At 44.4% G+C, this 23,183-nt stretch overlaps 1 protein-coding gene across 1 annotated transcript in view; it reads right to left on the bottom strand.

The window, feature by feature from the left end:
* Lamc1 (laminin subunit gamma 1) overlaps positions 1 to 22,922 on the bottom strand; it is a 111,908-nt gene extending 88,986 nt beyond the window's left edge. Inside the window, exon 1 of the mRNA XM_050135338.1 lies at positions 22,374 to 22,922. Coding sequence (XP_049991295.1) covers positions 22,374 to 22,785 — 412 coding nt within the window. The 5' untranslated portion in view covers positions 22,786 to 22,922. The remainder of the gene's footprint in view (positions 1 to 22,373) is intronic.
* Between the last annotated feature and the right edge of the window lie 261 nt (positions 22,923 to 23,183).

The following is a 23,183-nucleotide window of genomic DNA, read 5'->3' as shown; positions in this document are numbered from 1 at the left end:
GTAACTTCAGGATCGAACAGCCTCGCACAGACATACATGCAGGCAAAATACCAATAAGATAATTTTTTAAATTCATTTTTAAAAAGTAAGAAAAACAAAAAACTTTACACCTACCCAATTAGAAAAGCTCTATACAGTCAGCTCAGTTAAAAAGAAAGTTTACATGGATATTTGTATGTTGTTCTAAAAAGAACGAAAGGGAAAATGATTAGCAAGAAGACATAAATCCATTATTTATGGATGACTGCCTATATGTAACACTTGAATGAATCTAAAGACAAATTATCAAGAGAACTAACAAATTATTTTAAGACCCATATTTAAAAATTTATACTTTTTTGCACAGTACTACAAAGGAGTGTGATTTACTTTGAAATTAAGTCAACAATAAAAAGTACCCAGGAATAGCCATAGGAAACAGTGGCACACATCTTTAATATCAGCACTAGGAAGGCAAAGGCAGCCAGATCTCTGAGTTCAAGCTCAGCCTGATCTACAGACAGAGTTCTAGCCAGAAAGAAAACAAGACTTAAGGATGAAATTATAAAATATTATTGGAATTCACTTGTAAATTATAAGAGGTTTGTTAATAAGCTTAATAGTATGCAAATGCTAACACAAAACACATGGGTATAAAGTCAGTATGAATTAAATCAAATACAAATAGAGGTTTCTGAGGAACCTCATTCTAGAATTTACAGGGAACAGGCCTAAATATAGCTAAGGTCTTTCTAAAATAGAACACATCTGAAAAGGACTTGCCCTAGCCAATAACGACAATGTACACAATGAAAACCCAAACCTTAGATCTCAAAAGGAAACAAAGATTTCTTACGTAAGACCCAAAAGGGCTAACTGCCAGGGAACTAATAAGAATGGTCATACTGAAATTAAGAAACTGTATCCAGGGAGACTGGACACAGTCAAGTGGTTAGAGCACTTGCAGCTCTTGTAGAGGGCCTGGGTTCAATTCCCAACACCCACACCATGATTCACCTTCATCTTTAACTCAAATTTCAAGGGATCTGAGTCGTCTTCTGACTCCAGGAGGTCTAAGATGTGTATGTGGTGTGCAGACATAACTGTAGCAAAACACTCATACATAAAGTAAAAAACAAATTTTTAAAAAAGGAAATGTCTGCCAGGCGGTGGTGCACATACCTTTAATCCCTGAGCCGGCAGATCTCTGTGAATTCGAGGCCAGTATGTTCTACAGAGCTAGGACAGCTAGCTAGGGCTGTTACACAGAGAAACCATGTCTTGATAAGAAAGGGAGGGAGGGAGGGAGGGAGGGAGGGAGGGAGAAAAAAAAGAAGAAAATGCCCAAAAAACAGAGAAGATAAGATAGACACAATATATAACTGAAGATGGATCAAGAGCCAGAATATCTTAAGAATTCTACAAATCAGTAAGAGCAAAAACCATGAAGGAACATTCTACAGGAAAAGAATCAGGAAAGATCAAGAAATACATGGAAAGAAAACTTTAGATGCAGAACACTATGACATAATTTTATATTAATGAATGGGTACCTTTTAAGAATTTCAGTGTAAAGGGTGGACCAATAAGCTCGCCAACACTGCTGGTGCAAACAGGCACTGACCCAGGGGAAAAAACAGCATCAGCTCATGAAACTGAAGACACTCATTATTGTGACTCCACCACCAAGCTGCATAGACTCTCTTGAGTACCAGGGGGCATGCAGGAGGCTATCCACAGCAGCAGCACTCTACAGGGGCCAGTCAGCAGGATGATACAGCTACAGTGCAACCTTCACTGCATGGGGGGGGGGGGGGACAACGACAGATGGATGGACACGGGGGACCGGCTGCCTTTCTAAAGCTGTAGGAAGTGAAACCTGTAAAGGCGTAATTTACCCTTGACTACATATACAGTAGCATTCTATAAAGCACAAAGTCAAGTGGTATGTTGCTGCTTAAGAAGAGATGACAAAACCAGCTTCTTTCAAACACAAAATCCCACTGGAGGTTGGGGTGCTCCGGAAGTCATGCCATCTTTGTAAGGAAGGGTTTTTGTTTGATTCTTTTGTGGGGTGCTGTTGCTTTTTTTGTTTTTGGTTTTTTGGGGGGGGGTGTTTTGTTTGTTCTTTTGGTTGGTTGGTTGGTGGTTAGTTGATTTTTCAAGACAGGGTTTCTCTATGTAACAGCCATGGCTGTCCTAGAACTCAGAGATCCCTGTCTCTGCCTCTCAAGTGCTGGGATTAAAGGCGTGTGCCACCAACTTCCAGCTGTAAGGAAGTCTTTATTTCACAGTCCTATTAGACATTACTGTGCAGTGAAACTGTATTGCTGAGCAAACAATTATTTTACCTTGTATTTTCTGTAAGAACCAACTGACAATTCATACAAAGCAACTGCAAATCATATATATTAATATATTTAAAGTCGAGAAAACTCCAGAGATGAGTGGATTTGCTGGTAAGTACTAGACAAGCACTGTGGGTAACTACACTTTGCCCTGTGAAGAATAATTCCCAGCGTCACTAATGATCAGGATTAAGAATGAACAAGAAAATACTACACTGTTCTAATCTTTAAATAACACAAAAAAATCTTTAGTGATCCTTACTTCAAAAATATACATATTTGGGTGGCTGGGCATAGTGAGCATGCCATTAATCCCAGCACTAAGGAGGCAGAGGCCAACCCGATCTACATAGCAAGTTCCAAGCTAGCGAGGGCTTTATAGTAAGGCCCTGTCTCAAAATACATACACATACACACATGCACACTTAGGCACCAACTTAGAATGTATGGGTGTATGTACATGTTTGTGAGTCTGTGTGTGCGTCTGTCTTGGGGGAGGAGGCAGTGCTGGGGACTGATCCCAGGGCCTGATGATAAGCTAAACACAAACTCTACCAACGAGTTACACACACACACACACACACACACACACTGGTGCCTGGGACTTATAGACAATAAAACAGAAACAGAAAGCCTTTGCCTGAGAAATTTTACTATCCTAAAAAAAGAAACTTGGCATTATGGGTCCTGAAAAAAAAATAAGCTTCTTAAAGGAAGCAAGTTTCCAGCTAGCTTCAGCTCTTTCCTTGTTCTGAGAGCAAAGAGCAGCAGAACAAACAAAGAGGAGATGTCTCCAGCTTTGAGAAAGTCATCCTGTGGCCTGTCTCCAAAGCTTAATGAATGCCGCTCTTTCTCTCTTCCAAAGCCAGGGTCTGGACATACTTAATTGTCGCATTTAACCCTACACTTCACTGTCAGCTTGAGAACGAAGACTTGTGATTCACCAAGACAAGGGAAGACCATCAGATGCCTCCTGCTTCACAAGCCAAGCCCTGAGTGAGCTCTAAACCACTGACCCAACAGCTCAATCGCAGCTCCTGTCCCCAGTGCAGGCAGGAAAAACAAGATCAATAACACATTCCAGACACATTGAACAGCTTCTCAATGAAGAATGTATGCCCAAGTGACCAGTGAGTGACACAAGAAGCTGTTTTTTCACACTTGTAGAGTGTGGGTAAGGATTTATGGGGAAGAGGATCTCCATCCAAAAAAGCTGGGACAGTAAAGCCCAGAAGACCACACACGGGATGTTCTGAGCAAAGGGAACAGCAAAGGCTTCTCGGCAAATAAAGAAAATCAGACCAGAAAACAAAACTTAAAGATGTCAATTCAAAGAGGTCACAACCTACTGGTGAGAGCATTTACAGTCATCCGTGAGAAAGGGGACTTACGGGTTCCTAGAAACACTGACTTACTAAAAAAAGTTTTAATGGCGAGAAAGAAAGGGAACAAGAAGCTATGATGGGAAGAACAGGGAACAGAGTACACAGAAATCACAAAATCGGCTTCTGAGAATAAAAACAGAACCTAGTCCCAACTCAAAAACTATCTCAAATCAATATGGCCAGGTTCCTAGCAAAACTACACAGGGCTTTAGAGATGAAACTTCCTCTTTGTAAAAACAAAACAAACAAACACTAATACAGAGCTTGTACAGCGGGCAGCTCTATACATAAAGCTTAGAGTTTAAGCCCCAGCAACACATAAAACCTGCAATCCCACACCTGGGATTACACACTTGGGAGATCGAGGCAAGAGGATCAGGAGTTCAAGATCATCCCCAGATACATAGAGAGTTCCAGTTTGAAGCCAGACTGGGTTACATGAAATTCTTTCTCAAAAAAATAAAAACAGCTGGGTGGGAGTGGAGTATGTCTTTAATCCCAGTACTCAGGAGGGAGAGGCAGGCGGATCTCTGAGAGTTTGAGGCCAACCTGGTCTACAGAGCAAGTTCCAGGAAAGCCAGGACTGTTATACAACACAAAGAAATCCTAGGAAGGGCTGGAGAGATGGCTCAGAGGTTAAGAGCACTGACTGCTCTTCTGGAGGTCCTGAATTCAATTCCCAGCAACCACATGGTGGCTCACAGCCATCTATAATGAGATCTGGTGCCCTCTTCTGGCATGCAAACATACATGGAAGGAATGTTGTATACATAATAAATAAATCTTTTAAAAAAAAATCCAAGAAAAGCAAACAAATAAAAACAAAACAAACCATTAAAAAACAACCAATACAACATCAAAAAAAAAGGGGGGGGGTCTGGTCTGATAGAAATAAAAATATTTCTTCTAAAGTATATAATTTTTATATTTAGTAATTCATCTACCCAAATGACAAATAAATCTATTAAAATTTGTCCTTTCATTTAGGCATAGTGGCACACATCTTTAATCCAGTCCTTAGAGGCAGAGGACAACAGATCTCTGAATTCAGAGCCATCCTAGTGCACACAGCACAGTCAGTTCTAGGCTAGCCAGGGCTGCACATTGATATTCTGTTTAAAAGAAAGAAAGAAAAGAAAAGAGAAAAGAAAAAGAACAAAGGATAAATTCATCCTTTCAAATTATCCATTTGGCTTTTATTTATGCATATAAATGTTTTACCTCCATGTATGTACATGTGCCCGGTACCTTGAGGTCAGAGAGGGCATTGGATCCCCTGAAACTACAGTTTGGTTGCTAGTCACCATATAGATGGTGACAATTAAACTCAGGTCCTCTGTAAGACCAACAGTGCTCTTAACTGCTGAGCCATCTCTCCAGCCCTGCAGAAGTGTGAATTAAAGAACTTTATCCATTTGCTTGGATAATTTATCAATTGCTGGTTTTGTGTTAAACTTTTATGCATCGATAACTATAGAAATGGTACACCTCACAGCTAACATTGTGTAATCAAATGTGATATGTAGCCATGACTCTTTAGCTGTGACTCTAAATTTTAAAAAGTTCAGAAGCACAGATGTTTTGTTGAACAGCAAAATACATCCTTGTGTGAGACTATCCCAGTCTTTAATCACCTTATTTTATGTGAACACACTTTTCAAGCAAAACATTAGTTATTATATATACTATACATATATGTAATATATACCCATTTTACTAAATTTGCAGATTTCATGTATTCCTAACTCTAAGATTCCAGAAATAAGACTGTATAGTCATGTGACCAACAAATGATTTAATGAGTAGTGTTTTGTCACCTTAGGAATTTTGTTTCTAAAACACATCTGGATTTTAAAACAGCCCTGATTCATCTGTCATTGCTGAAGGTAAACAGAATCCAAACTGTTGGCTAAATCAAGACTCGTCCTGTGGAGGTATTCTGCCACGATGTGGACAGATACGCTCCGCAAGACGTGTCTGCCAGGGCCAGCCTATCAGTTCAGGTGCTCACCAGCCCAGAAAGAGCTACGAGAGTGAGAGTGGATACAGCACGTGAAAAGGCGCATCTGAGGCAGAAACACTGAGACAGAGGGTCTCCTGCGAGGCTGTGTCTTCTATCTATGACCAGGACGCTGCGCCCACGACGTCTCAACAACAGGGAAGCCTAAAGAAGACCTGGAAAAAAGCAATAGCAACCAATGTGCAAGCATGGCCGGGCCAATGTGACAAGGCCCCACACTCAGATGCAGAACTGCAGACAACTAATGGCTGCAGAGAGAGGGGAATCAACCTCCAGGGACAAGCCCACGAACAGGTTATCCAATTCCAGCGGACTGTCCTAAACATGTGCATGTAACACTGAGGGGGTCAGCGTGTGTATAAAATAACTAAAGAATAAGAGACTGTGAATCTGAGAGGGGGTGGAAGAGTGGGAAAGAGGAAAACTCATATATGAAATTCTCATAAATAAATAAATAACAAGCTTTAAATTTAAAAAAGAAAGTGAACTCTGCAAAGGCGGGGAGGGGAGAAGGATGTAGGCCTTCCTTAGGGGGCTCTCCGAGAACATGCTGGCTGCTGTCTCCTAACAGAATGATCACTGAAGAAGCCTCCGCGAGACTACAGCATGGGGGAGGGGAGCCGCAGCACAGGAGCTGGCAAGCCCAGCTCTAGGGGAAACGCTGGCATGCAGAGCTGTCTGCCAAAATCTGCTCTCATTCCCCTTGTCCTAACAGTGCAAATGACGTGTGCCACATTCAGGCCTTAGTCTTAGCGTTTGGACACACATTCCTTAACAGTGTGGACCTATTAGGAAGAGAGAAGCGCCTAGCCCTCAAAACCAACCATACGGAAGATAGCGCCCTAAGAAATGGCAGATTATTACCATAAAAAGCTCCCATGTCCCAGATGGCCTTGTAGACCAGAGCTACCCGGAGGCCCTGAACCACTCACCACAGTCCTACCACATGAAAGAAAAACAAATATCAGTGTTTTTGCGAACGACTTCATTGTTGGGGATCTTTGGGACAGTGGCTTTGTTAGTGTCTACCCAACAGCACTAGGCTAACGAGGAAGCTACTCCGTCCCATTCCAGACATCCAAAGTCAACCCTACCTAAAGGCAAACTCCGCCTTGGAAAATGGCTGCTTCTTATACTCTCCAGCATTCTGTGGTCACAGTCCTCCAAAAGAATCCATAGAACTCATTCATTCATTCTACAAGCTTTTTCTGAACGCTGATGACCAGACAAAAGATATTACACTATATATATACACCGCAGACACAAAGTCAATGGGGGCCACCGTTAGTGAGCCTTTCCTGGGCCAAGTCCTCTACACGGAAACTTTAACCAGGAATTTAAGCTCAGACCTTCTCAGCCTTGTCCTCATCATTTCGCAGGACCTTTTGCATAGTAAGCTTTCTAAATATTTGTTAGGGGGACTAGGAAATCACTGGGTATAAAGTTAGCTTCAGTAAATTCACCTAGTGGGAGCATACTAGCAACCCTACAGCACCCCTCATCTCACAGGACCCAAACGTTCCCACCAAACCGAGTCAGGTGAACTGCGGACAGGGCACAGCACAATGACAAACACTCAGACTGGCTAATGGTCTTCCTGGAGGGGCTGGAAGTCCACTAGAGAGTCAGGAAGGAGAGTGCCTCTGCGGTGTACACGTGCTCACTGTGCCTGAAGTGCACAGCAGAGACAGGCACGCCACCCGGCCGCTGCACCTTCCATCAGTCAGGCCGACACAGCTCTCCTGCGCATCTGCATCACCCCCACATGCTTAATGTGAACTCTGATGAGCACAGACTCCCCTTTCTGCAGCTTCCCGATTTAATTTCACTGTTAATAGAAAGATAGCATTTAAATGGCTACTTCTGACAGATCTATCACAGGATAAAAGAATCTCAATACTGGTAGGAATCATAAGGGTCCCAGATAGCTGTTCTGGGACGTCATTTGTCTGATATCTCTGTAGGTAGCAGGAGTTTCTGTCGTTCTCATGGCATTTCCTGTCTGTCACAGAGGGTCCCAGGATTAGGGTTAGGGCTCAGGATCCGTTGATTCGCATGTTCTCCCACTAGACCACATACTTTCTTTCTTCTTCTCTCTGGTTCCTTGAGATATAGTCTAGCTATGCAGATCAGGCTGTCCTGGAACTCTAAGTCCTCCCGCTAGGATTACAGCCACGCCACACCATTACATCTGCTCGGTTTCCACCTGTCCTGTATTGTTTTTACCTCCGATTCCTCCAGCAATGCTCAAAGCTATCTTCTCACCTGCCCATCCCCTCACTCATCCTGCACACAGCTTTCCTGTTGGTCCAGTCAGGACAACCCGCAGCCTCTGAGATCCACAGTCACCCCACGGCCAGAGCTACCTCCCTACTTGAAAGCCAACAACGCTACATTCTTTTTTCTTTTTTCTTCACCTTCATTTCTATCTAATTCATTAAGACTTAATGTTCCCAATGCATAAGTAAAATGGAACAAGTGCTGCATTCAACATTCCACTTGCGACGTTTCAGGATGCCATGTCTGAAGCTGTCAAATGTTCCCCTGCGGATGTCTGAAGCCTAGAACCGTGAATGGCCTTTCCGGTCCTGTCTTTAGCTTCTCTGACAACGTTCCTGGGCTTCCTTGAGACTTCCTGTTTGATTAACCACACACTTGGGTGTTCAAGCTCCATGTGTCCATTATTCCCCATAAAAGGGACTGAGGAAGTAACCAGACAGCTAAACAAAAAATGATGTATGAACAGAAACAGCTGCATATGAGCAGAGGCCAAAGAGACAGTGGGGATCCGGGCAATCTGTGAATTTCAAAAACAAGGACTATTTAGTCAGGCATGGCTAACAGGCTGCTGACTGAGGCACTGGAGGCCCATTTCATAACCGAAGATCACTAGAGCCATGGATGAATCTGCTTCTAGTTACTTCTAGCCACATCCTCAACACCACCCCCACCCCACAGTCTGCCCAAGGGACCAAGCCTGCTTCTCCGTCTCCTTTCTCTCACAGAAAAGCCAATACCAACTAAAAGGCTTCCAAAAAACTTTAACATCCATTTTATTTCCCAATCTAAAAAGCAGGCCCTCATGCCATTCCGTAAGGCAGCTACGATGAAGCAACAACAGGAGTACAGATACAGATTCAAGACAAGTCCACATTCTTCAGACATCTGGAAGGTTTGTCGGTTTCCAGAGTCAGTCATCTCGTCACAGTCTGCATCCACCACTACCGCCTGGGCCAGGACATCCATCCCAGCTTTACAAGGGAGGCGACCTAAAGCCAAAGACTTCTCAGAGTGATTCCCAAGTCCACCAGAGGTCAACGCGGACTTATTCCTTGGCATGTGGTAAAAACATTAACAACAGTAATAAACAGGCTTGAGTTCTAAAGCAATCCTAATAAAGTAAACAAATTTTATCACAGCTGCATTACAGATGTTTCCACAAACTTTCAGTCTGTAAAATTCTAAGAATCTGTAGTCTCTAGTGAATTTTCTATTGCGTGCGTTTATCTACAATACTCACTATAGATTCCAAGCCTGTGTAAAACTGCTCTACAAAGTCAATCCAGGCATGCAGTCTCCTGAATACAGCATTTTTTCCCACGAAGGCATCTAATGTATATGATCACTCCCCATTCCATAATCTTCATTCTTGGACCCCAGCTTCTTCCCACGTTCAAAATGAACATTGCAAGGAAAATTCCAGGATGCTTACTTGTACGAGATTATGATCTGAAAAGAAAAAATCATCTGGGCATGAGGGTGCACAACTTTAATCCAAGCACTCAGGAGACGGAGGCCAGCCTGTCTACATAGTGAGTTTCGGGCCAGCCAAGACTACTACATAGTGAGACCCCGTCTCAAAACAAACAAACGAACAAACAAACAAACAAACAAGCTGAGGGGCTGATGAGATGGTAAGGCAGGCTAAGAACACTTGCTGCTGCTTCAGGGGACCCAGGTTTAGTTCCTAGCACCTCTCTCAGGCATCTTACTGTCTATGACAGGGGACTTTGCACTCCCTTCTACCCCAACCCCTAAAGGCACAGGCACACAAGTGACCAGCACAGTCACTAGCCCTATCGTCAGACTATTTGATGCAATGACTGAGGACACACCACCACAGATTACTACAAGCTGAGGCAACTACACCCACATTAACTTTCTAAGTTTTTACTTATTGGATGTGTGCCTGTCTCCGTGATGTATTGGTGGGTGCACATGCCACGGTGTGGATGTGTGCCTGTCTGCAGACCAGAGAACAACTCTGTGCAGTCAGTTCTCTCCTCCCACCAGTATTCAAGTTCCAAGAATCAGACTCGGGTCCCCAGGCTTGTATAGTAAGTGCCTTTATCCATTGAGCCATCTTACCATCCCCAATTTTCCCAATAGAGATTAAAATAACATAAACTAGAATCCTTTGCCTAAACTTTTTTGGGGGTTTTGTTGTTGTTTGTTTGTTATTCAAGACAGGGTTTCTTTGCATACCTATTTCCTATCCTAGAACTCACTCTGTAGACCAGGCTGTCCTCAAACTAAAGATCCACCTGGGTCTGCCTCCCAAGTACTGGGATTAAAGGTGTGTGCCACCACTGCCCAGTTGCCTGAACATTTTTCTAAGAGTTTAAACTTTCCTGAGGACTACCTATCATTGTTTGAGTCTTGTGCTCCTAATGTTGCCAAAGATGACTCAGAACCTGTGATCCTCTTGCCTCTACTTCCAGGTGACTGGGTCACAGTCATATTTAGAAATTACCTCTATTCCTCACGAACTCTGTAACTTCATTATTGCTATTCTAGTTAGCCATTATCTGATCCATTTTCTGTTTCTGCTGTGTAAGAATATCTCAAACTGGGTAATTTAAAATAAAGAGAAATGGTTCTGGAGATTGAGACGTCCCAAAGCCTGCTGGTACCTACCTGGTAAGGGTCTTCTCTGTGGAGTGTAACATAGTGGAAGCATCAAGCGGCAAGAGCAAAGATAAGATAGGAAGAGCCAAACTCACTTTCACAATAAACCTACCACCACACCAAAGACAGGAGGCCATTTATGACAGTTCTTCGTAAACTAACCACCTCCCTTTCAACACTGGTAGACTAGGTAAACACATTTAAACCACAACAACCGCATATTCTGAATGTGCTCAAGTTCTAAAACTAAGGTTCTAAATGTTGTAGGTGAAGGCCACAGAATTTAAATTCCCTATCAATCAACTAATTCTTACATTGCCAAGGTGCTATTACTTATTCCTAAAATGGTCACAGATTTTGGAAACATGCAGGCAGACTATTCCTGCCTTTAATTACAACATGAGCTGAAGGCAGGGAAATTATTACTTCCTAGTTCTTGCCAACTCATTTGGTGACGTTCCTATACCCTTTCTAAGCTCTTCTCTTGGAAAGACTAGGGCATTTTCATTCTCTTAGAAAGAAATTGATAGAATACCCCTGAGAATATGTTTATGGTTCTATATTACCAACTGGGTGGGGGGAGAACCAGGGGCGAGGGCTTTAAACCCACCACTCTCCCCTGTCCCGTGCAGCATGGAGACCCCTGTCCCATGCAGCATGGAGAGTGCCACCGTCCCAGCAGAAAAGGAAGCTATCAAAGCCTTTCAGAGGCATCGGAGCTCCTCCTGGGGTGGCACGGCCACATTCATCACCCAAGTGTGAAGACAAGAATGAGTTAGGTTTGAAAGGGAAGCAGAAAGGACAAGGAGCAGAGACAGAAGGACGGAAACCCATCAGCCAGCTCATGGAAAACTCTAGCTAGAAGTATTAGGGACTGGGTTGGGTTGGCATTTGCTTGTTTGTTTGTTTGTTTGTTTGTTTTAATCCTAAATTCTAGAAGTGAAAGTGAACTATGACAGGGAGCAGCACACAAAACAACAACAACAACCATTGCAAACACTAGTCCTAAAGGGAAATTATGACACCCTTCTCAGAAGTAAGAGCCAAAACAAAACAAAACAACAATAACTTTTAAGTGAACCTTAGTGCAGTGATGCTCTCGAAAGATTAGAAAGAAGGGGGGTTGACTGCTTGGCAAATTTGCATGTACAGAAATCAAGGTGAATGGCACACTCCAGAGCCTGAAAGAGGGTCACGGTGACAAAGGAAACTTCCTGGGGTACAGCAGCTATCTCTCTATCAGCCAATTAAAAAGTGCATTAGATCTGCTGGCAAACTTGAGTGACAGACACACAAAGCCACCAAGGAAGGGTCAGAATTTACTGGGAGCAGAGGAGAAACAGAATAGAATTGGAGATCAACCAGGCCGCCTTCAGGCCTTATCTTCAGTGATGTCAGATAAAGGAACAGGTGAACCGAACTCAGCAACCAGAAAAGAGTTGTGGCCAAGGTAGGAAGCAGATAAGGTGGCATTCCCCTGCATAATGAAAGTTTACTGACCACCCTTCAGAATAGCAGAGGGCAGGCTTTCCCCTTCCTATCAGTAGACATTGACAAAACCCAGGGCCTCATTCTCAAATTCAATAAATTCCTTCGGCATTCCAAGTGCCATAAGACTAAATATTACACAACTAAAGTTCTCCGAACCTAACAGTTGCCCCTTTAAGAGAGTCTCCTTCACAAATAGGTACAAAGCCCTCCTTTTTTTTTTAACAGAAAAATCCAAATCCAATCTTTTTCAAGCAAAATCAGAGATACCAGGCTTAGCTCTCCAATGCGTAATACTTAGTCCTTTGCCCAATTTAAGGTCTCTACAGTCCACTGCCTCCTGTGCGCCAAGTCTGCTCTGAGGAGGCAGAGGGACAAGGGCGCAAAACAGTCAGCTCAGGAGTCCACCAACACCCACCTGTGTGGCCACAGAAAAACCACGAATCTTCTCCTGGTTCTTCAGAGACTAGCTCTGGAGACTGAAGGACTGAGAGGCACCCAGCATAGGCTTCAATACGATACCGTCTGCCCTTGCTCTTAGCCAGACGACTGAGAAACAGTCCTCTGCCTGCTGTTAGCCAGTTTCCAGAGAGACCGTGGCCTGTTACCCCAGAAAAGGGAGCAATGCCTTCACAGTTACCTGATTATTCTTAGAGCTTGTTCAAATAATTCAGCCTTCCTGGAAAGTCCTTCATTCATACCCACTAGTTTTTTTCAAGACCCTGGAAGCTTCCCCTGGCTGACTTCCCCTGGCCTCTTAAGGTGCTCCACAGACACCCCCTAGCACTTTCTAAACGTTCAGCTGAATCATTTTTCGCATGGATGACTGTTTTTGTCTTACCCCCTCAAGCACATTACAAATTCCCTCAGTGTCTTCAGTATCCATTACACATTACAATACCCTTAAATAAATTTTTTCTCCCTGGCTGCCATTTAAATAATGTCTTTGTCCAACAAATAGAAACCCAATGCAACAAGCTCAGTCATTTTGAGTGGGGAAAACTCTTCACGTAACTAGAAATTTGTCCCAAAGCGTCACCAGTTCCTCCAAGAAAGCCACACAATTCAATCTTGGATTTACTACATCTAACAGACTCCATGACAAGTCACACCTTAGTAAAGATTAAAGGAAAGAAGATGGAGTCTTCACAGCAGAGAATATTCGGGAATCAAAGTCCATTATTTAAAAAGAAGTAATTAAATAAATCCTTGACATTGCGGCCAACACGGACATCACACATACATTCTTAAAGTCTCTAAACCTGGGTCAACAACCAGAAGCTTACAATTTTACACCACCTGGGGCATCAACCAAATCATAGCCTGCCTTAAATGAGGAGAACCAAGAGGTCCCCTCACCCTGCACACCCCCTGTGCTCTGCCTCCGAGGCCTGCCCTCAGAGCAGCTCCCCAGGGAACCTCAACGGACAGAGGCAACTTGAATCAGCTGGCTCCTTTGTTCCCTCAACAGAAATTGATTGTCACGATTAATGCCAGCAACTTCCAGATGAAGAAAAAGAAAGGAAGAGAAATATCTCTTCGCTCTCCCAAATCCTGTGCTTGCCTACTTAAGCCAGACTAATTCCACGAACAAATCACCTATATATTCTGTGCTAGCATTAGTTAAAAGCACACCTGTGATCTCAGCAGCTGGAAAGTAGGGGCAGGAAGACGGCTTCAAAGTCAAAGCCAGGCTAAGCAGCACAGCTACATATTATGTTTGAGGCTAGCCTGGGCTAGCAAGATCCTGTTCTCTAGAAGGAAGGAGAGGATGGGAGGGAGGAAGAAACATGGAGAAGACCTATTCTGAAAATTAAGTTTTCCACCAATTTTTCAAAACAAGAAGATGTGATAAAAAATCCAAGAAATGAAACAATAATTCAGTGTTGCCCTCAGTCCAGCAGGGAGGCACTCCACAGCTGGAAAGCAGAATAAAAGGAGGAGCTGAGGGACTGGACTCCCTGGAGCTTCAGAAGAAAACAAAGCACATCCCTAGTTCACCTCCCAGCTTAACCAGAGGTGTTCCTCCCACAAGAGATCTGAGTGTGCATTGTCCAAGAAAGAGATAGTGGCTTTATTCCATTTCATGAATATGGAGCTGCAGAGGGCACCAGACTGACTGGGCCCAGTTATTTTCGGCTGGCCTCTGGAAGACGGCACAGGAAGAAATGCAGATGGACTCCATGAGCTTTCTGGGGGCCTCTCAATTTTAAGAACCAGCATCTAACTTTATCATCTTACGAGAAGAAGAGCCTGCAAACCCCAGAAGGGCCTGCTGACAAATCTCAGGGCGAGCCACCAAGTCAGGGTGACAGCACACGGGTGCACGGCCATCTTGAAACCCTACACTGAAATTGACCATTTAAGACAAGATGGGCTCATCTCTTATTTTTAAGTCTCGGGAATTTTGAGCAGTAAAAACAAACAAACAGCTCCGCTCTGAACTTTGACACTTCTCCCTAAACCCAGAGAATGGCGGGATGGTCGCCAATTCAGTGCAGCTGGAGATGAGAGGCAAGCAAGGCCAGGTTACGGTCTACCCCTGCTAACTCTAAGCAGGTGCTAGCTGAGTCCACCTACACCCTGCTCTGCACCTAGAGCTGTTTGCGATCACTCCAACAGCCCAGACTGCTCGCCTTCTAAATAATCTCAAATCAATCCACACATGTAAAGCAAGCGAGACAGCGCAGCACCCCTTTTCCCTTCGATGATCTGATAACCCTCCACAGGGAGTTTTTTCAACAATAGACAGGAGCATATATATGTTTAGCTAAAATTTGTTTATGACCATTTCTTTAAAAAGAAGAAAGTTAACAATACAATTTCAAAACTATACATTTACGTGTGAAAATTTATGAACAGTTTTCTCATACACATTTATATAGACTGGAGTCTGGGGAGATGGCTCAGCAGTTAAGAGCACTTGCTGCTCTTCCAGGAGCCAGGTATGGTTCCCAGAACCCAGCCCACAGCCCTTAACTGTTTGTAACTCCAGGTCAAGGCATCCAACGCCATCGTCTGTCCTTCAGAGATACATACAACAGACTGTGAGATGCATACGTGCAAGCAAAACACTCCTATACATAAAATAGAAATCCTGCTGACTTCAAGTCATGTCTTAATTTTTCTTATTAAAAAAAATAAGACAGATGGAAGTAGGTACAGTAGTTCTACAGTTTCTGAAGTGGAGAGGCAGAGGCAAGATTGCGCCAAGATACAGGCCAGCCTGGGCTACAGGCCAGCCTGGGCTACAGAGTGAGAGCCTGCCTCAAAAAGCAAGATAAAGGGGGCTGGAGAGATGGCTCAGAGGTTAAGAGCACTGACTGCTCTTCCAGAGGTCCTGAGTTCAATTCCCAGCAACCACATGGTGGCTTACAGCCATCTATAATGAGACCTGGCGCCCCCTTCTGGCTTGCAGGCACATGTGGAAGGAATGCTATACACATAATATAATATAATAAATAAATAAATATTTTAAAAAAGCAAGATAAAATAAAATGACGTAGTTTTTTTTCAATCCTGTATCGCTTCAATACCTTAGTACTTTCAAAGTTATAGAAATAAAATTCCTATGTGCCACAGATCATTTCAGACACAACACTGACACACGCCTTGGGAAAGCAAAGATGGCATTGATAAAAACACGCAGGAGCTCAACAGTGCTGCTCTGAGGATGTAAATTCATGTGCAGTTCTCTAGGGCATGCGTAATTCAGCCCGTCACTTACTCCAACAGCTACTGAACACGCTACCAGACTCATTGCTGAAACACTGAAGACCCAAGAGCTCCAGTCTCCATCCAAATGGTCAAGTGGACCCTCTCTGTCCTTGCATTTCTCAATTAAGACTTATTGTAACATAAACAGAGATTACCAAAACTGTGCAGTAGGGCACAGTTAAATACTTCAGCTTCTATAAGCAGGAACATATAGTCTGTCCCAGTTATTCAGCTCTGCCTCTGTAGCAATAAAAAGTCATAAACAATGTTATTAAATGAGCTTAACTTTGTTCCAATGAAGTTTGGTGTATACTAGGATTTGAATCTCATGTAGCTTTCAAGTCACAAAACATTTTTATTCCTTTAATCATTTTTTGTAGCCAATTTAAAAAGTATAAGTTACTCACAGCTCCTACAAAACTAGATGGCAGGCCTGAGACAGACTTGGGTCAGAGGGCTGTGGTTTTCTTACCCCAAATCTAAGGACACAGATTTCTTCATCTAGACGCAGTTAGGCAGGAGGCCGGGGCTAGGCCCCAGGACTCACTGTCCATCAGAGGCTTTCACGGTGCTCAGGGACAGCAAGTAATCAACAAGGGTTATTGGACTTAACTAAAGGATGACTAAGTACCAGACCTCCTTCAAAGACTTTCCCATTATCTGAGAGCAGAAACACACACCGGTGATCTCAACCCCATCAGAGGCTGAGGCAGGAAGAGAGCCTAAGGCCAGACATTTCAGGACAGCCTGAGCAACATCACCAGACCCTTCCTCAAACTAAAACAAAACAAAATCACAAAACCTTTCGATGCGGCCTAGAGGCAGAAAGGACAAGTAAAGAAAGAGATAGTGGTAAATGATGACAGAGACTGCCCTGGCGAACCACAGCCCAGGCCAGGAAGTGGGGGCAGACATGGGGCGACAGAGAAACCTGGAAGGACTTCTGCCTGCCTGAGTGGCTGACGGCTGGGAGAAGTGTTCCAAACCGAAGTCAGCCCTCTGTGTACAGAAGCGATAAAAGATAAACCTAGTTACTGAAAATGTCCAGAGCCTATAGCACCTGGCCCAACAGGACAAAGGCTTTGGACATCTTACCAGAAAACTTGAGGAGCCACTAAGGAACTTTTCACTAAGAAATTATAGATAAGATACATGTCTTTAGATCAACTGGTATTTCTGAAATATGGAGACTCCAATCCTGACTGTTCCCCACTCCTGATGGGCTGACATGGGGAGTTTACAATGAGGAATAGCTGATGAGTATTTAGGAAACACCAGACTTTAACTGATGAACATTTAGTAGACAGCAGACTTTGGATTTTGACATGATCTTTCCCTGGGCTACAACTAATGTAAGTACTCTTAACCAATCCTGGGAGGGAACTTCAACTCCACTCAACCACAAGCGTTAACAACTACTCTCAGGACACTCGTGCTAGGGACGATGCCCAGGAAGCTAGCTGCACCAGACGCACCTTCATGTTATGATGGCTTTGTTAAGGGCATAACCGCACTGGAAACTGAGAGACATCTGTAGAAGGAGCAAAATTGGAGACTGAAACAAAGTTGTCAAGATGTGGCACTAGTCTGGTGAAATTCAACGAGGGACCACACTGGTTCTCTTTGAACTGGACAAGAAGGCAACAAATAAATTTAAACATGGCTCCATCCAGTCATCCCATATTAATTGTATCCAGGTCACTGGATTCAAAGAAAGAGCTAACCTAAAACTGAACTTTAAATTTCCAAGTAGCAAACAAAGATTTGAGACTAAGAGATGTCCCTTCGCGGACCATAGGCGTAAAAATTTGGAAATGTAAGTTAAAAAGGAACCTAAGGAAAATCAAGGAAGAAAACCAAAGGAGTCTGGTGTCTCCAAGTCATTCTGCATGTGAGCTTTTATTCAAAAGGAATAATCCAGACATTTTAAAGATATTTATTAGAGAAACTATTAATTTGTTCACTAAGGCCTCCAAGACTTAGCTGCAGCAGGATTTCCAGGATTGCACCTACAGGAGCCTGTGGGTGCCTTCATGGAACTACAAGGCATTACCCACTGGCAAGCTGGAGGCTTTACAAACGGTGAGTTATTATAAGGACCCTCCTGCTATCAAATGGTAAAAGCACTACAAGTTTAAACTCCACTGAGAAGAGTATCAGCTCTTAGGGCAGGGCCCTCAATCTTCCACACCTTTCTATCAAGCACTATGGTATGCGTTTCTTAGGTATTTTAAAAATGTTTGTGGGAATATCTGGCAGTAATCTGAGAATGTATGCACACAGAGAGGGGGTACATGGTAAAAAGCATACCCAACTTCCTAAAAGGATTTAGAACTGAAATAACCCAGCGTTACTCCTCCCACACCAACATGGCCAAGGATAAACTGACGGAGAGGGATGCCTGAGAAGTCTAACTTTTCCTCTCATGTGTACATTTTCTTCTGGGTGCCTTAGAAAAATGGGAGAAGGAATTTGCAGAGAAAGCAATGAGGTGTAGAACAGGGAAATAGCCAACAGCAACTTTTATAAAACCGCTCAACTACTGGCCATTAAAGAACAGCTCCTTGGCGTCTCAAGTTGGAACCTGCAAATGTAAATCAGGTCTTTGTGAGACAAACTAAAATAGTGTCCCCTCAGGGTGCACAAATACCACAGTGAAGTCACCAGCTTGAGCTACTCCCCGACACAGGCAGAGCCCATATTACAAAGGTTTTCCCAGGAGAAACGGAAAATTTGCTGTTTTGTTTCATGTTACGGGAGGGCCAAGTCACCTATGGGTTGATTCTGATTTATACACAAGACATTTCATACAGATTAAAGAGCGTCCTAGAAAAGCTCACGAAGTGCCTGGGAATTGGGTGCAATGCTAACTTTGGAAGCTCCATAAACTTTGACAGGGTTGCTCTTGTAAACAGTTTCTCAACCTAATTGTTTTAGGAATGAGAAAAGGCTACCTTTTTGCAAGATCAAAACCCTGTCTGCCAAGTTTCCATTCACAATAATTATCAAATTAACTAAAGGGGCCCTTTAAGAAAAAAACAATCCTCAGCTCAGCTACAGCACTGCTTTCAACAGGTCCCTGGGTACTGCTACAAACTCACTCACAACTTTATCATCAGATGTAAAGCTACACTTTTAAACAGCAGCTAAGAAATCTATACAAAGTACTCAGCAAAGATCTGTAAACAGAAAGCAAAACAGAACTTTTTGGGATCGGGTACCTGACTGAGACTTCCCTCCACAACACGCAGAAAATACAAAGCGACTTCAACTCTTCGTGGCCAAAGATGCGCTGTGCCCTGAACCCTATGTCACTGTAATGGAAGTTAAGTAATGGCAGCTGTCAGAATTCATACTGGTTTTCCTCCGTTTTTACATAAAGTGATACATGATCTAATTTGTAACTGTCAAATGTTAAAATACAATTCAGCCTCCCCCTAAAAGATACCAGTTAAAACGATCATACAGTCTGGTATATGAACATTTCTGAAGGGTTACATAAAAACCTGTCATCGGTGGTCTCCCAGCTGGGGAGCTTAGCAACTAAGGACACAATGGCTTGTTGCTATATGTCTTACTTGAATTATATCTCATCATGCTTCATTTTCATACAAAAAAAAGGTGACTCATGTTCTTCGCCAAAACGTGCATACTGCATGCCTATTAAGTGTGCTCTGACTTCATAAATTGTAAGGCAGGGTCTCACTATGTAGCTGTGGCTGGTTTGGAACTTGCGATGTATGCCAGGCTGGCCTTGATCGTCAGCCTCCTCAAATGCTCCAACACACCTAGCCCTAGACATGATTTAAGTTTTGCAGTGAGTAAAGTGCAACATGAAAAGGAAGTCAGCAAAGCGGCGGCTAGGCCTCCTCTTTCACAGCGCTCCCTTGGGTTTCACAGGCTCTGGAGGGCCAAGGCACAATATGCATCACTTGTTTAAGGGTATGTGAAATTTGAACTGGAGGGGAGATTTAATGGATGCACAGAACAGTCATGGTACTTGACTCCATGGGAAATAATTAGTTAGCTACAGCCCACAGAGTAACTGGAGTCAAGGAATGAATACGTTGACTATCAAAACACTCTGATGGCCAGGCCTGGCCGACTTTACCGAAATTGTTGAGCACAGCATCCATGCATGCATATATACCCGGTCATTAAAAAAAAAAAAAAAAAAAAGATGGGACAGAAACCAGAAAGATCAACCCCATGCCACGTAAAGCTCTCCCTTCCCCACCTCCTCCTCCACACACCTTTCCTCCAGGACCTCATGCCCAACCCAAGAACAAGTACAGTGAGTTCAGTCAAGACTTCATACACTATCCAACTAAAATGTGTAAAGCACGTGTTTACAATAACTAGACTGCTATGAAAATATTGTAAATATTTTTCTTAAGAGTAAACCTACTGGGCATGGTTGTTCACACCTTTAATCCCAACAGTCAGGAGGCAGAGGCAGGCAGATCTCTATGAGTTTGAGGCCAGCCTGATCTACAAGGCAAATTTCAGGAAAGCTAGACTAAGACCCTGTCTTATGAATGCCATTTAGCAACCAATGGAAGACTTTTTCAGCAAAATCAAGTCCAAGCATATAGAAAATGTTCAAATGAGGTGAAAGCGCCCTTTGACCTTGTTAGTAACATGGCCCAAAACAAGCATCTCTGGCTCCCAACAGCAGCCACCTAACCTGTTACTCTCTAACCCTAGCACACTGTCTCAGCAGCAGAGAACTGACCAGGGAGTAGTCTATCCCTCTGCAATCACCTGAAACAGACCTCCACTCCTTGGCCTAGAGCAGGAGGAAAGCCAAGACTGATGTCCATTGTTCAGAACTTTTCAACTGCATCTCAGGCACTTGGGGGACATCAAGGTCTTTTCTTTGGGGTTTTTTTTTTTTTTTTCATTCTGAAAATGGATTAAGCAAGACTTCAAGGGAATTCAGAATTGAACACAAAAAAAATTAAGTAAAAGGTTAAAAATAACTGAACATAAATTGCAAAACTCATTTTGGGCAACTGAACAACTTTCAAGCTCCTTAAAAGAGTCTCATGAGACCGTGGGCACCCCAGAGGGTCTCCCACTGTCTGGAGAAAGGAACCTGCCCCAAGACTCTACTTCTACAATTCTGTACTGTTCCAAGACTTTAAAATAACCCAACTCATTCGTTCAGTCAGTTACTGAAAAGCAAAGGCCTCACAGTTTCATTTTATGAACTTGTTTTCAAAATGTTCCATCTGCCTGGTGAGTCATCCACAAATAAAAAGGTGTTTACTACAAAGGCACTAAATGGTGCTTTTCTAAAACTTATCCCACACATGGTAATTGACACTTTTCAAGGCACTTTCTCTTAAGTCACAGTCCTTCTCTGAAACCCTGAATATTTGGTGTGCTAGAAAGCAATGGAAAGAAAGCCATGATCAAAGAATCCTTTGCCAACAAAATGTCCCTTTCAAACATCCCAGATATTATTAGCTCTATAGAACTGCCCTGCGTGCTTCGGACAGGCTTGGGGCAATCTGCTCTCTTTGGAAGTGCTCTAGTCCCAGCCACTGGTAAAATCATGTGCTCCAATGCACCAGGAATGGAAGCTCTACACATCCATAATCCCTTTCCCACACGTACATTATCACACTGGTGAACACGACGACGGAATTTTCTATTCGCTTGTATGTCTCAAAAACGAAAAAAAACTTTCCTAGATCAAGCAGGAACTGTGATCCATCCCAATCATCGGCCTTTCCCATCCATGCTTCTGCCGTGAAGTTTCCCACTATACATACACCCCTTTCCTGAATTCTAAAATGATGCGCGTTTCCACACTTGCTTGGATCAAAGCAAACCGGGAAGACGGCGAGGAGAGCTTTTTACACCGGAACAAAACTGCCCGGCAATTACAGTGAGTGTCTTCATTATCTTTTTGTTTTCTCCCCACCAGGATTAGCAGTGAAATAGCTCTTAATTAAGGCTGAACAGCTCTAAAGAACAGTAACTTAAAAGTGAACTTCTACTTTAATTACACATAGGCAATACCGGCAGTAAAGACATTTGCGTCCCTCAAATTCCCTTATCTGAGCTAAGAGCAATCACTCTCAGCCCCGGAGAGAGACAGCTAAACATTTTAAAGACAAGTGTTTAAAGTAGACCTTCAAGACTCTAACGCAAGCATGAGACATGATGGTCCTGCCAGGGGTTTCATTAGCGCTTCAAGGGGAAAAGGGGAGTGGGGTGTTGGTCCAAAATCCTGACTGTTGAAATAGAAAATAATCAGCGGAATAAGAATTCGGTTGGGTTAAAAAGAGTAAGAAAACAGAGATGCTAGAGTGAGACATGGTGGCCTTCACCGGATGTTCAAAGCGAGATGAATTTGAGAAGTTGGAGAAAGGAATTTCTGTGTGGCCCACGCTGGAGAGCAGACCGTCAGCACGCGGCTGGACAGGCCCCTCGGGCCAGACCAGCGGCTCTAGGGAGGCAGCCCCGGAGCTGGGCCGTGAACGAGAAGTAGTGGGGAACAGGGTTGTCACCGCTTACCCAGGTGCAGCGTGAGGTTGATGGAGTTGGGGTACTGCACCCCGGCCAGCATGGTCTGGCTTTGCCACCAGGTGGTGTCGGCCTGGTTGTTGTAGTCGGTCAGGAAGGCTGCCCCGTGCTGCAGGTGGAGTTGGCCGGCGTCGCACAGGTGACAGGACTTGGTGACTCCGGTCACCCCAGTCTGCACGCAGTACTCCTCGGGCGGAGTCCCACACGTGTTGGTAGCCACCACGGTCACATTGAAGGCGGCATTAACAAACTCCGGCATGCAGCGCTGCGGCCGGCCGCCCTCATCCACGCACTCGTCCATGGCCGCCCGGACACAGCCCGCCGCAGCCGCCAGCACAGCGAGCAGCGGCCACAGCCGCCCCCGGGGCCGCAGGGCCACTTCGGCCCGCCCGCCGCCCGTCATCCCACCACGCTCGGGCCCTCGGCGAAGGCTGGGGTGCCCCGAGGCTGCTCCTCCGCTGCGGGCCGAGGCCGGGCTGTGGACCGGGCTGGCGGCCGAGAACCGGGCGCAGAGCCGATGGGTGGGCGTCCTGGGCGAAGACCGCGCTGCCTCCGCTGCCTCCCGGTGTGCAGCTCGCACTGTGCGCCGACCCCCGACTTCCGAGCGCGCACCCGAGAGCGCGCCCCAGGAGGAAGGAGCAGGGGGTGGGGTCTGCCGGGTGGGGTGGGATCTGACGGAGGAGAAAACCCAAGACCGGCCTCCTCGGCAGCTCACGCGGGTCGGGAGCGGCTCCCCGCCCTATGCGTCCTCCCCAGCGACTCCCGGTGGCGGCAGGGGCAACCACTGGCGCTCCGGCCCTG

This window comes from Alexandromys fortis, unplaced genomic scaffold, assembly GCF_014885135.2.
Source record: "Alexandromys fortis isolate MF-2015 unplaced genomic scaffold, M_Fortis_MF-2015_v1.1 scaffold_21, whole genome shotgun sequence".
NCBI classification, from domain to species: domain Eukaryota; kingdom Metazoa; phylum Chordata; class Mammalia; order Rodentia; family Cricetidae; genus Alexandromys; species Alexandromys fortis.
This window is presented reverse-complemented; position numbering and strand designations above follow the sequence as displayed.